Source organism: Chelonoidis abingdonii, chromosome 7, assembly GCF_003597395.2.
Source record: "Chelonoidis abingdonii isolate Lonesome George chromosome 7, CheloAbing_2.0, whole genome shotgun sequence".
Lineage (NCBI taxonomy): Eukaryota > Metazoa > Chordata > Testudines > Testudinidae > Chelonoidis > Chelonoidis abingdonii.
The window spans coordinates 26,143,424-26,158,831 of record NC_133775.1 but is presented as its reverse complement, the minus strand read 5'-3'; the positions used below and the strand labels follow the sequence as shown (position 1 = coordinate 26,158,831).

At 38.7% G+C, this 15,408-nt stretch overlaps 1 protein-coding gene across 2 annotated transcripts in view; it reads right to left on the bottom strand.

Annotated features, from left to right (window-relative positions):
* Positions 1–1,198: 1,198 nt before the first annotated feature.
* Positions 1,199–15,408, bottom strand: part of GIPC2 (GIPC PDZ domain containing family member 2) — a 52,091-nt gene continuing 37,881 nt past the window's right edge. For both annotated transcript variants that reach the window (XM_032802478.2, XM_032802479.2), the window contains exons 4-6: positions 13,520–13,629; positions 10,870–10,951; positions 1,199–2,207 (exon numbers count right to left, since the gene is read on the bottom strand). In XM_032802478.2, the coding sequence (XP_032658369.1) occupies positions 2,056–2,207; positions 10,870–10,951; positions 13,520–13,629 (344 nt within the window). In that variant the 3' untranslated portion in view covers positions 1,199–2,055. The remainder of the gene's footprint in view (positions 2,208–10,869; positions 10,952–13,519; positions 13,630–15,408) is intronic.

Below are 15,408 nucleotides of genomic sequence, written 5' to 3'. Positions count from 1 at the left end.
GCAAGATAATAAGGTATCTCAATTTTCATTTGATGTCACACTGATGTATAGATGAAAATGGAAACAAACTACTAAGTCGGATATCTATGCTACCTTTATCATATACGTTATTGAGATACTGAACACAAGATACCATTTTTATAAAATGCAGGATGAAAAAGTGTAGCCAATAAGTGTGTCTTTTTAGTTAAGCAGCTGTGTCCATTTCCGTGGACACAAAATATACCATTTTCATTACTTCAGCAACCTCTTTAGCAACCAAGAGCTATGAGTCAGTTCCCAAAACGGCACCTTTCAGGTTCTAGTACAGGCTGTGCCATTTTGTAAGTGTCATATTTTTAGAAATATTTAATTAGCATGAAATGTGTGAGCACTTGTTACATCCATTTCAATCAGCCACAGGAAGATAATGAAAAACTTTTTCTGCTGACTGTTCACAGGGGAAAAACAACAACTAGACAGAAATTTAGAAAACTTTATTTTTTGGAATAGTATTTATTTTATATGCTGGTTCAAATATCAAGGAACATTGAAAAGCTACAGCACTTGCACAGATAAGGTCCCACTTTTTTCTTCGGTTTTGTTATAAAGGGATCTTGTCACCCATCATTTGGCCCATGTTTAAATTATGTAAAACAAGCTTTTATAAATTCCAAGATCAATATATTTCCACAATTTAAAACAAAGAGAAAACAAAACAAAACCTAATGAAAAAACAGTAGAAAGTATCCTTCTGCCTTGTTTAAAATCCAAACATTGCAACACTGAAAACCTGAATATGAAACTGATTATAAACAAGAGTGAAATGGATTGAACACAAACAGTAAACACGGGAGTAAATATAGATAAATTGGGTTTTTTTTTTTAAAGTTCTTTCCCCCTTATTAATCATAGGTTTTATTACCGATACATAAAAGAGAGAAAGAAACGTATTCATGTACAACATGATTTTCTAAAAGGACACTGACAACTTGAAATCTAATCAATTTAAAAGAAATGAGTTAAAAGTAATTTGAGGTTCTAAGCCTGGCCTTTATATCCATGCTGCCACTGTTTTATGGTTTTACAAATCACATTTTCTTGCTTTTAAATTTTTCTCTCTCTCCCATGTTTCATGAAAAAGCCACACAAACAACAGTAGAAACTAAGATCTTGATTCAGCAAAGCACTCAAGCATATGCTTAACTTTAATAAGCACATGAGTTGTCATATGCCATAGCATTCAATGCCAAATCCCTGCCATTACGTATGTGTGCGAGTAAGTAGGTGTGGCTGGCTTTTATGTGTTCTTTTGTGGTCCAGAAGACTTTGATGCAGCAATATGGCAGACAGAGACTGATATATAATCTGTTCTATGCATTTCTAATAGACCCACCACGGTAGTACTTAGGCATCTTATATTACACACCAAATTAAAATAAATCATTTTCATCCAAAGGGTCTCAGATCTCAAATGAAGCCTCGGACGTTGTTGAGGGGAAGCTTTTTTTGAACCTATACAAAGACTAGCCTCTTTCCAACTTTCTGTGAGGAAGAGCACTCCTTCATACACAACAGTAAGAAGGGATTAGATGTATATCAAAGTGTACAGGAGGGAACAGAGGATTATTGAGTTATAGCACATCTGAGTACTTTTTCATATTATCAAGTTTTATAAAGCTTTTCTTTAAAAAAGATAAAATACCCCTAGCTCTTTATTATATATGTCTAATATTACTTCAGAGAGCTGCAAAATACTTTTAATATACTGCACATGTGAGAGAAAAAGATACTGAATCAATGGAATGCTAAACAGATACCGTGGAACTGTTCCATACATTAATTCATAAAAGTAGATCAAATATTTGTTTTTAAATGTGTAGTTTTCAGCACACCTGGATGCTATACTAGATTTTTCAAAACATGTACCCTGAAAATACTATTTTGCAAAAGGAATATTTCAAACATATACAGCATCAGCCCATCATTCATATTAATAAATTGAAATTCTGATCCTATAATTGTTTAAAAGCAATTTTATCTTCAAACAGCGATTAATAAATTGTACATTTCTCATTACAATCGTCCTTGTTTAGCATCACCTATGGCTCCCCATACATCAAAAACAAACTCATCTGGAAATGCGAAGTCTCCAAGAGCTTCATCAAGTGCAACAGCAAATTCATCTGGATTGTTCTTGTCTCTTCCTGCTTCTACCATTGTTGCAGCTTAAAAACAAACAAACAAAAACAAAAATGACCAGGCCATAAACACAGATATATAGGAAGATTATAAAGAAAATTACAGTTAAATGACATGCTCATTGTAATATTTCAAAAGAATATATTTTAAACACTGAGAAAAGTCTGCTTAGGGGAGATTTTAAAATGCATCTAACAAGATTTAGGAGCACAAGTCCCAAAAGAGAGTCAACAGGATTCATGCTCCTAAATCTCCCTCTTAATCACTAGTGCTCTGCTACGTAGGAGAGCATGGCTGGATTCCTAGGGACAAATTTTTCCTGATCTTGTTCGCTTTAGTTCTGGTTCATTTCTTCTTGCTCAGCACAGACTCAGTATCCTTACTACTAACTGTAGTGTCTTGTGAAAGTAAATCCAGGTCTGGAGCTAAAGAACCAGATAAAATGTGGCACAACACTTCATAACACATCTATTCCAGGATGTCAGAATTTTTATGCCAGACTGTGACACCAACTACTTATCATAAATTCAGTTATTTTAATTGTGAGATCAAGAAGCAAATATGCAACATGTTTAATCAACTGGGCTTCATAAAACAGTCTTAGCAAGCCAGAGCTTAAAATGGCCACACTGTTGGACACTGGATGATCTGTGGAAGCGGAGAATTCACAGGACCTGAGCCTAGAGAGCAGCGTACAACCTGTACACAACAAGCATGCAACTGAAGACAGACTAGTTTCCAAACACTTGCAGAAGTCAGGATGAATCAGACCCCAGTCAGGAGTATACTCGGCTTGCCCTGCATTTGAAAAGACATTGCAAATATGACAAGAAAAAAAACCCTGAAAACACTGTATCTTTTCTAGGCTGAAAAAATTCAAAGCCTGGACAGGAAAAAGTAAATCTCTCTGCTATGTAAAAGGCAGAAAACAGACAGCAGAGCACTCCAGGTTGGCCAAGGAATGGATACAGAAGGAGACAGAGATGTAGTGTGGCCCAGTAGATAGGGTCTTAGACTGGGGCTCAAGAAACCTAAGTTCTTTCCCTACTGGGCCAACAGCCTTCTGGGTGACCTTGGATAAGTCATGTCACCGCTCTGTGCCTCAGTTTCCTCACACATAAAATGGGGATAATAATACTTACCTTGTTTGTAAAGTGCTTTTAGCTCTACAGAGAACTCTCTGCATTATCTGAAATATTCTCATTTGAAAGATGAATACACAAAAATTGATAATAAGGAAATTGCAAGCCAAAGAGAAGATACCAGAGGGCTTCTGCCACACAAAGCAGAATAAAGACTTTCAAAACAGCTACAAAGTGCTTGGAAAAAAAACCCTCAAGAATGTATAGGATAAACTTAATCAATTTACAAAATGGAATAGTAAAAAGATATTAAACATGGAAAGATTTCAGGTGCAAATGAAGATCCAGTGAGGGGAAAAAATCTGATTTGTCATTAGAAATTTTGAAAAGCAGGTCTCTAACATCATTTTAGAGTAAAGGAAGACAAACAGCCTTTGGAATTATGCTGTGGCAAGATCAGTAAGGAAGATCTGCTGTACTGAAACAACTATAGTGCTATTAAGGCAGATATGAGAACAAAACTAGAAAAATGTGCATTAGGCTCTAGTGTATTTGTAAAGCCTTGGAAGAAGGATAGAATGATGGATCCATTTAAAGGCACTGTATTGTAATCTAAGACAACTAGCACATCTAGTACACAAGGTTGCTAGGGCACAGAGCAGATTGCTGAAGCTCTGCTAATAAAGCAGCATTAACCCTGTATGTGTATGTGGGCCAGCATTTACTTCCACAAAACAGCAGAGCATGAGAAACTGTGATTGAGTTACAGATTTCAGATTGGAAATGGATACATTTATGGTAATTATTTTGGACCTAGTCCTCGGCTTCTGCCAAGGAGTAATTACTAGAGTTCAGGAGGTGTCCTTTGTACCCTCCCAATCCTGGACCATCTGGGCATTGGTCTAGAACCCAAAATCAATTAGAGAAGGCTGCTCTAACTTTATGCCCACTACCAATATCCTCAGGGACCTGTTACAGCAGTTGGATATTGGCAAGGCCCAGGGATGCCTTGGCCATGCTGCCTGCACCAACTGCAAAGATGATGAAGGGGTGTCAGCACAGGAGCCACAAGAGCAGCTCTATGCAGCCAAGGACCCCTTAGTCAGGGAAAGTCCTTCAGTGGATGGCTGAGATAATTTTAGGGATGCTGGGTGCTTGCAAAGCTATGCAAAGCAGTCTCAGCACAGTCCACCAAGGACTTGGCCTTTGAATGCAGCTTGCTCACTGAGATATTTGTGTAGATACCACAGCCTCACGGCATATTCACAACAATGGAGAATATTACAACCTAGAATCAAATCAATTCAAAACACTTCTGCTTTTACTGGCTCATCTCTTTTTCTTAAATTGCCAGCTGATATTAACTGAAACTTTGTGATCCATCCAATACTCAAGTCACTGTTTTCCCAAGCACCACAGAGAAAATGCTATTGTCACATTTGGAAGGATTTGAAAACTCCTATAAACTTTCAACTTAGAGGGATGTAAAACAACTTATGCAACAGTGCCTGACCAAGGTAACAGAAGAATAAAACCACTAGCAGAGGCTCTCTGCCTCTGAGTCAGGACTGGAGCCTGTAAATCTGTCTGATCAAAACCATGTGAGCTTCTCCTGGTTTCAAGTTTTCTTAACATGAAACTCCTCCCAAGTTCACTGATGTTTACGAACTTTTAGCAAACCAGAGAGGACTTATGTGAAGATGTGACAAGTTATGAGTAAACTTCAAAATCACTGAATCAGTAGTTTTGACTGAATTTTACTTTGAGTTTGAATATGCATTCAAACATGAAACTCAAACACAGAATCTGGAAATCAAAGCCACGGAACCTTGCATAAGTCCTGGTGAACTGAAATTGTTGAGATTTTCACAGCACTAGTTGAGATTCCCCCCTGACTTCCAGGGGTTAACAACCCTGTTTAAACTGCATGGTTAGATGGGGAAGAGGGAACAAACCAAAACATTGCTGCTAAGTACAATTAAAACAAATGAGTCATTCAAATAGCAGAAATAGCATCTCAAAAATATCTAATTGGAGGTTTAACTAAACTTTTTTTAAAAATGACCACAGAGCTGAAACACCCACGAGAAATGTCAGCCCAGTCAGTGAGATTTTTCAGAACAGGAGGTTGTAATAAAAGTGCTTCCTCAATGGTAATGATAATTTCAGTGCCCCCTGTGGTACGTTACATGTACTATTCTCATTAAAGCAACTTCTTCTGCTCAGATACATCTGATATTATGAAATCTGAAATTTCTGAGAGGAACGATCATAACTTTAGTAGTAGGTGTGTTACTTTCACAATAGCCTGGGGCTGACCTCTAGTGTCAGTAGAGCTGAATTACCTTACTATGTTATTAAATGGTAGTGTAAGATGTGGGACCAAATCATTCTTGATTTTCTCAAGTCCCACTAAGGTTCTTGCATGTGTGAGGCTGACTCCTGCCTCATTCCCTGCACACCTTAGCAGTAAATAAAATAAGGGCTCCTCAAACACTGAGTACTTTCATAACATTTTCACTGTGAGACTAATTTAGCCACGTGTGCACTCACAGTATGTAGTTTCCTTGAGATAGGTCATTTATGGCCTAGTGAGAAAACTCCATGAAGTATGTACTGATGTTTACAGAGTGCAATTTTCCATGGATAATTGCAACAGCAAATCAAGCCAATGTTTGTCAAAACATTAAAAAGGCACTTGTCAGGGAGAGCTATTTCCATGTCAATTATTTAAGTAAATCTTACTGATTCACAGACAGTGTCAGTTTCCTCTTTTTACCCCCAACTGCTTCTTATAATAGCTGCACAGTACAAGGTTGGGATTTTATTCTATGGGGGAAAGTGTCCTTATTCCCCATTCTCCTCAGACTCAAAAGGCTGAGACATTTTTCCTCAAACTTTGCTAAACAATTCACTTTGAGGCAAAAGCCAAGTCTGGGAAATATCAGCCCAAACTATGAGTTTCAATAAGTTATAATAAGTGATTGAAAACGGGCTGTTAGAATGGAAGTCTATTGAAAAGTCAACTATAGTGACCTCTGCTAGAATATATAGACACATAGCTACTCTGATGTTTTACCCACTTTTTCCTATTTTCTGATATAGTCCCTTTCACACTTAACATCTGAGGTGAAGTTTCCTTTGAGTTTCACTTTTGACACCATATAATACTTCTGATGTGCTATGAGTCTTCCGATCTGCCTGCCATTCTCATTCAATCTTTTATACACTTTCACTCCTAGACAGCACCAGGCTAGCACTTACTGCACACTTAACTGTTTGGAGGCTTTATTGCCACCTAAGTCCTACCCTGTAAACCAGCCTAAGTCCAGCTTAATAAAAGTACTTAAAGAGTCTGAATAGAATCAACTAGTTTTTATTTAGCAGGGAATAATGCAATGTGATTTGCCTACATCAAAAATATCCAAGCATTATGTGGTTCTGGTCTGAGCCTTTAATAAAAAAAGAGAGGGAGAGAAATAATTCCCTCTTCTAATACCAATGAGACATTCCAGACAATACATTTCAAGTGCATTCCTGCCTTTTGCAGGTGGTTAGAATCCCTTGATTTTGTCTACATGTCTGAAACCACCATCAAAAATATTTAAAAGAATCCCTAGAAACCCATTTCTTTATTGTTTCATTTTAATCAGGTGCCAATTTTAACTGGGCCACAACCTACCAAAGAGAGGAGCAGAAATCATATAGATTCTGTTTTTAGACACACTTGCTCTTTTTTCCCCCCACAAAATGGCTGTTACTCTTCCTCTTAATTAACTAACAGTCATATTGCATCCTAAACATACACTGGGTTTCCAATACTCAGAAAAGACATCCCCTAGTCCAAATAACTTACAGCATAGAATATACAAGACAAAAAACACAAGAACACAAGAGGACAACAAAGATTCCTGGGAAAGGGCAGTTTAATGAGGGGATAGACAGAAAGCAAGTGAAGTCAATAAAGGAGTGTGATGCTACTCAGAGCAGCTGGAAAGGAAAAGGGCTTTTGCAGTCATGTTGGATAGATTGGTGGGAGAGCAGGTGAGAATCAGGGAGGCTGCAAAGAAAGATACAAAAGTCAAGGACAGAGATGACCAGGTGTCATAAAGCATAAGTCCCAATTCTGAACCTTAGCGTCCAAAATGTGGGTGCCTGCATGAAACCTCCAAGCTTAATTACCAGCTTAGATCTGATAGTGCTGCCACCAGCCAGGAATTTCAGTCCCTGGCTCACTCTGGTCTCCCCAAAACCCTCCCTGGGGGACTCCCAAGATCAGATGCCCTGAGTCTCACAACAAAGGGAAAATAACCCCCTCCCTTGTTTCCTGTTACTTTCTCCTCAGAGCTGTCCCTCCCTGGATGACCTGAAGATCACCCTGTTTTCAATTCCTTGAAAACAACGCAGGAGATCAGGTTTTCTCTCACCCTTCATCAGAGCCCTGCAAATGCAGCTTGTACTCTTAACACAAAGATTTTCTCTTCGCCCTGTCTTCTTCCTCCCACCATTCCCTTGGTGAGCTGCAGACTCACCATCCCCTTGAGCCCCAACTAGGAAAAAATCCAACAGCCTTAAAGAAAGCTTATATAAAAAAGAAGAAAAAAGACATAAAACTGGTCTCTGGGATTGTGATGTGACAATTACAGGTTATGGCTTAAAAGAAAATCAAATGAATTAAACAGCCTTATCAAAAGAAATACAATTAAAACATCCAGCAACTACACACATGTATAAAAAAAAACAATGATAAGCCTATTGTCTTTCTACCTTTGTACTACAACTTGAAACAAAAGATTAGAAACCAGGAGAGTAGAGAGATCACTCTCAGAGCCAAGAGAGCAACAGAACAGACCCAGACCCAGAACCAAAAACTTCCCTCCCTTGAGATTTGAAAACATCTTGTTTCCTGATTGGTCCTCTGGTCAGGTGTTGTTTGTTACCCCTTTGCAGGTGAAAGAGACGTTAACCCTTAGCTAACTGTTTATGACACCAGGTACAGAGAAGGGTTTTAGCAGCAGGGATACTGAAGAGGGTAGAGATTTTCCTTATAAGAAGTTAATGAGACACTATTATGTGAGAAGGAGATAGAGACACAAAGTACTACACTTACGAGGGGAAAAATCATATGCACAAATACAAAATGGGGAATAATTAGGAAGGCAATAATACTGCAGAAAAAAATCTTGGGTTATAGGGGATCACAAACGGAATGAGTCAACAGTGTGATATCATTGTAAAGAAGGCAAATGTCACCCTGCAATGTATTAACAGGAATGGCATACGTAACACACAGGAGGTAATTGTTACACTCTGCTCGGCACCGCTGAAGCTTCAGCTGGAGTACTGTGTCCAGTTTTGGGCCCCACATATTAAAAAAGATGTGACCAAACTGTAGAGAGTCCAGGGGACAGCAACACAAATTATATGAGATTTAGAAAACTTGTCCTGTGAGGACACGTTGAAAGAAATGGGGAAGTTCAGTCTAGAGAAGAGAAGGCTGAGGGGAAACATGATAACAGTCTTCAAATATGTAAAAGGTTGTTATAAAGATCAATTGTTCTCCATGTCCATTGAAGGTAGGACAAGAAGTAATCAGTTTAGTTTGCAACAAGGAAGATTTAGGTTAGATATAGGAAAAACTTTCTATCAATAAGGATAGTTAAGCACTGATACAGGTTACCTAGGGAAGTTGTGAAATCCCATTGGAGGTTTTTAAGAACAGTTAGAAAAATACTTATCAAGAACAGCCTAGGGTGTACTTAATTCTGAGATGGCTGAGATGGACTAGATGACTTCTTGAGGTTCCTTCCAGCCCAACATTTCTATAATTCTAGGACCACAGGGTTGCCACCCTTGGAGAAAGTAAGAAGAGTAGAACTGTAAATTGCGATGATGAAGAAGAGAGATGGTTTAAGGATAAGAAGATCTGGATGGAAGTTCTGGGCAGAGTTGAGATAGTGGTGAGACATCCCAACAGACATGTCAGAGGTTTAGCGATACGAGACTGGAGAGAGGGATGGAGGTAAAGGGTTGAAAAGCAGATTTAGGAATAATCTGAACAGTGGCAGAGAGGACAGATGAGGTTGCCTGAAGTGCTAGGGAAGGTACTAAAGGACCAGAAGAAGGAACCAAGTACAGCATCCTGAGACATACTAATAGATAAGTGACTCTGAAGGACAGGGTGATTTCCCATAAGCACTGGAGAAAAGATCCCAAGTTGGAAAGGAAGTCATTTTTGTCAGGAACTTTCCATCAGTAGCAGAAGAGCTCTTCCAGAATTGGGTTTTATTGACATAGGCTTCCCATCCTCTTCTGTCCTCTTTGGTAGCAGGAGCAGTCTTCCATGATCCAGCCATCACCAGGATAGAAGAAAGAGTCCCAGATAGCCCCATGTGTTCCAGACCTCAGCTTTAGAGGAGCGATCCTGAAAGCGGCCTTCATTGTCATCATTCAGGGAGAAGTCTCTCTTGTCCCACCAATCAAAGAGCAGTTTCCGTTCACTTACCACCACCACATACCAGTGTTAGAATAATTTGTGGAGGCTTTCACTGGCTCATTTGTTTTTAAATAAGAAGCAGAGTCTATTGACTCAGTTTCCACTGTGCCCTTAAAATTGTGAAGGACAATATGTTTCCAAATTCTGGGACACATTCTGCCCAGACCCGAGTGGAACTCTAGTAAAATGGTATACGGGACAGATTTTCAAAGGCACAAATGAGTTACATGCACAATTGCCAGTGGGAGTTTAATGGCCCTTCGCGTCTTTGAAAATGTTCCCCTAATACTACCGGCCAAATTGCATTGTCACTGAGCTTAAAGCATTGTACCTATTTAGATATTTCTGTGTACTTAGTCATTCTTGAAACTTTACACTGTACAAGATCCTTCACTGGACAAATATTATGGCTTGATCTTATTTTACTCCATTATTTTTTTTATAATGGATGCTACTTTATCATTTCCTTTTTAAACCTCTGAATTAAAATTAGGAGCATTGCATTCTAAACACAATCACACTATGGAAGATGTCAGTTTAATGGAGATTGAATAGCTTATTATCTGACATCAAAAGCCCCTGGAGAACAGAACAGAATGCGAGTGGGGGTCAATGATAAAGCTTTTAATCATTTGCCTGTTGAATAACTATCATACTTGTGGTGATTTGTATTTTCAGCTACTCTGGGATAAGTAATGAGTGAAATTCCTAGTTGAATGAATCCTTTCCTCATATTTCATTTCCATGGGTAACTTATCACATTTATAGTCAGTGTATGAAAACGAAATTACATATTGATTGAAGAGATTTGTGACAACTGATAATCTTTCCACAGCTAAGGAATCTTAGGTACTTAGAGCTGTGTAATAGCATAACAAAGATAAAACTCTGGTTCTGCTGCCTGGTTTTTACCACAGGCCCTTGACACTTATGTTTGACCACTGAAGGATGTAAACCAGAGCAACAATGCACACTATCCAATAATGCACACAACTACATATACACATTGCATAGAAGAGGGAGCATTAGATAAGGATTAATTACAACAACAAAGCAGAGGAATACGATTTAATCAAATAGCAGTGCTGAAACCATTAATTAAATACTCACCTAGTTCAATATCTCTTATTCCCATGTACGTTTCAAGAAGGTCATCTACTTTTTTTATTGCTTTTTCTTCAATTTCAGAGGGCTTTATGGAAACAAAACACTTAAGAGTTTAAATCCTAAACATATAAGACACCCAAATTAATCCAGATTTTGCATTTAGGATCTGACTTGTTCCATTTTTTTTGTTTAATAAATTGCAAGCAAATCTTCTATCTTAATGTTTTGGGTTTTGGTTAAGATTTATCCTCCACCCCATCCCACGCCAAAGTCTAGGGTGAAATAGCAGTACGATACAGTTAGGGAGAAACATCTGACTTCCTGGTGACTCTGCACAAGTAGAACAGAAGATACACCTTTCAGTTCCCTCCACCTGACAGAGGGATTCAGCATTTTGGGCACGCACATGAATGAAATGAGAAGCATGTCATTCACATTCACAGAGCTGGCCCTTAAAGGGGAGTCAGCTACTTAGGCAGTTAGCTAGCCCCGGGCAAAGCTGGGCTGGCTCCTTCCCTTCAGAAGAGCCTGTTGCAGGTAGGCAGGGCATCTGACTCTCTTAAAGGGACAGCCGTGTGACACTCACCTACTTTTTGGCTAAGATGTGCCATTGATAGCTTATTATATGACTGGAAAACAGATGTGATACGCCTTTCACTTCCCTGACAAATGCCAAAAGATGCAGCCATCTTTCACGTTTTGAATGATCAGTAATAAGCTATAACAACTGAAAGCGAAGAAGGTTAATGCAGAAAGATGTTTCCTTGGTCAAAGATAATTTGATATTCCTATAAACTCCACATAAAGGATGCTGATTCATTTATTACTGAAAATTATTATTAATATTACTACCACCTGTACCACCGAGGAGTCCTATTCATGGACCTATTCGTTGTGTTAGGCGCTGTACAAACACAACACAATCTAATCTCTGAATGATTTCAAGTGTCAGATATTTGCACAGTATATATAAGTATCTGTATTGCAGACTCCAAGCATTCTAAAATCATGAGTCAGACTTAAAAAAAAAAAATCACAATTGTCTTAAAAAATAACGTTTATTGAGTAATACATTTTGGAAACTTTTTATTTGCCTTATGGACTTTGAGCTGTTGGAGTTCATATTTTCTAGATTTTCTCCATAGCCACCAGGTTTAGAAACTGTTTTGTTAAAATGCAAGTTGAAATTCTCACATAATCGTATGTGTCCAAGAACTGGGGCTTTAAGAAGGCGGTGGGGAGAAGGAGAAATAAATATTGTGAGACCTGTAATAAAATCACGAGTTCACAGCATTGATATGAGTAACCTGGCTTTAAAATTTATTTCTATAACTATCATACATTTCCTAAAAGCAGCAGAGAATCCTGTGGCACCTTATAGATTAACAGAAGTTTTGGAGCATGCATAGACTTTCATGGGGATACCCCTTCGTCAATGTGTGTGGGGGAAATTTCCAGGGGCACGTTATAATATAAATCTAAAGCACCAAGCTAGAGATAACGAGCGTTAGTTTCATAGGGAGGATAGCCCTGCTGTTTAAAGAAGCAGGCTGGATTGAGGGTGTGAAAAAAACCCAAGGAGAGAAACGTTCTAAAAATAATTAAGCTGGCAAGCCATTAACCAAGTCTTTGGTCAATCCTGAGCTGATGGTGTCAAAAATTTGCAATGAAACTTGAAAGCTCACAATTTCCTATTCAAGTCTGGTCTAGAAGTTTTTTTTTTGCATGCAAAGGATTGCCACTTGGCAAGGAGGTTGAAAAAAAAGGTGGGGGCCCCCCCCCTTGAGTCCTCCTCAATACAGGTTTTTGTATATTGCCCATTCCTAAATATCTGATTTGTGTCCATTTAATCCTTTTCAGTGAGAGCTTCCAGTTTATTCTCGTATGGCAACAAAGCATAAGGACCAATCAGATATTAGGATGAGCAATATACAAAACCTGACGATGCAGGAGAAGCACTTCGACCTCCTTGGCCCACACTTATAGCCAGACCTTAGGGGCATCCTGCAGCAAAAAAAAACTCAGGACCAGACTTCAAAGAGAACAATGACTGAGCTTCAGTTCATCTGCAAATTTGACTACCATCAGCTCAGGGTTGAGACAAAGACTGTGAAATGGCTTGCCAACTATAGAACAAGTTTCTCTCTCTCTTGGTTTTCCACACACTCAAGCCTGCTAGAACAGGCCATCATCTCCTGATTGTAAAACTAACCTTCTAGCTTGCTTGCTAGCATATATATACCTGCCCCTGGAAATTTCCACCACACGCATCTGACGAAGTGGGTATTCACCCACGAAAGCTCATGCTCCAAAACTTCTGTTAGTCTATAAGGTGCCACAGGATTCTCTGCTGCTTTTACAGATCCAGACTAACACGGCTACCCCTCTGATACTTGACACATTTCCTAATAAGCCACCTTGTTCCATTACCCACTATTTTTATTTCTTACATCAATACTGAATGTAGCTTTAAACCACCTTTAGTGACATTTAACAAAGTTAGAAACACTGCAATTTTGCTGTGCTGGAATTTTTCAAGAAAATACCATTCTGCCAAATAAACTTTGCTGAAGGATAAATCTGATGTTTTGCATAAATTTAACAGATGCTAACAGTTTCAAATGTTCTAATTATTCCCCCAGTGTAAACATACCACTTCCTCCACAATGGCAGGACCTTTGGATCTCAATCGAAGTGTTTCTCTTCCCTTGGAGATTTTAGCCTCTGGTAGAGTTCCACTTTTTAACCTTGGTTCAATCATTTCTAAAAACAAAAGTACAACTGTTAAATGTACCATTTAATTAGAATTAAATAAATATGCTTTAGCTGACTCAGTAGCTTCAGCTTTTAGGTCTACGTAAAATGTAGAGCAACTTGAATCTATAACAACAATATTTTAGATATAACTTGGGCCCCAATTGTGCATTAAGACTCACTACCCTGGATCTCTCAGCCCTTATGGAATCCTACTCAGATGCTTTACAAGCACAAAGAAAATACTGTGCTATAAAATTAAGACTCTCCTTTGAAAAATGAATCTATGTAGGCATAGTTCATTCTATTATGTTTGTGCATATTTGCATAAATTAGTTCTCTATTCTAGAGCAAATCATTATTCATTAAATAGTATTAGGAATTGGTAAAAATCATGCAGTTTTTACTCAGGTAGAATTCTCATGGACTTCAATCCTGCATTGTGGTCCACACTAACAGGTAAATCCCTGCTCAACAGATTTAGCTTTTTTCCAGGATTACACTGTAGCCCCTTTTTGACCTGAGAGGCTAGTCAAAGTTCAGGGTCTGGGGATGTTCCATTTGGAAGTAGAAGTTGATGGAGTCTGGTATTTTCTTTGATGCAATCTTGTTAGGTACAAAGTCCTAATTCTCCAAACTCAGAATCAAGAACAAAAGGAGCAGTTTCTTAGTTTATAGCTCCAAACCTCTGTCGCCAACAGACCCAAGGGATCGCTTTCTAAGTTTTTTCCAGGGCCACACTGTGGTCACCAGGTCACCCTCTGTTCTGATTTCTCTGTGCTCTGCCTTCCCTCCTCCTCCTCCTCCTCCTCCACCCTTACTAGGGGAAAAAAGCACTTGGGCAGGTTCACACACTTCTTTTTCTTAGGTGGGGGCTTGTGTTTACAATTATGTTAACTGAAGGGCGAGTTCACACCTATCAATCTCAAGGAGGTTTTAACTCAACCCATAACAAGACTTCCCCAGCTTGGAACACCCCCACCCCCAACTCAGCTTTGGTTATCATCCCAGTGAAGCCTAAAATGGCGATAATCAATAACCCATCCCAAACAGAAAGAAAAGAAATAAATTAAAAATTATACAAGGTTGACTATTTACATATGTACAGTGTTTTCTATCAAGATGTTTTCACATCATCATCCCCAAAATAATTTTAATCTCACCCAAATCTCTTTGGGGCTTTTCTCTTCCAGGTTTCCTTTCAATCAGCCCCTGAGGAACATTTGTAGAATTTGTAAACTCAGACAGACCCTGCACATTTTGTTTTAATCGGGCATTCACCTCTGTAACAGCTTTTCCAGCCTTACCTTCCACAGGAAGCTGAAATTTTGTTCCCCTGATATCTTCTCAAATGGTCCTTATAGTAACTATGTTTAGTCCTGGGACCCAACTGGTTCCTGTACACCACTTTATTTATTTGGGCCAGTATTATATAGGGTGCTCCTACCCTACTTTCTTCTAGGATTGTGTAACCAGACCAGGTCCCCTCTTTTTAAAAGTTTCCCCATATGAACTTACATAATACAAACTTTTTATCTTATCAGAGGCTACCAACTTTTCCCTAGCAAAGGTTTGAACTTTTTCAGTTTTGGATTGTAGTGTGTTTACATAGTCCAAATGGTTTCAATCCATTTGTTCCTCTTCAGGAACTCCATACAAGAAATTTTCAGCCGTCCTTAGCTTATGCCCAAACGTGAAAAATCTTAGAGCACACAGTGTACTCTCAATGACTGCTATCCTATAAACTATCAAAAGGAATGGAATTTTTGCTAGTTCCACTCTGTTTGG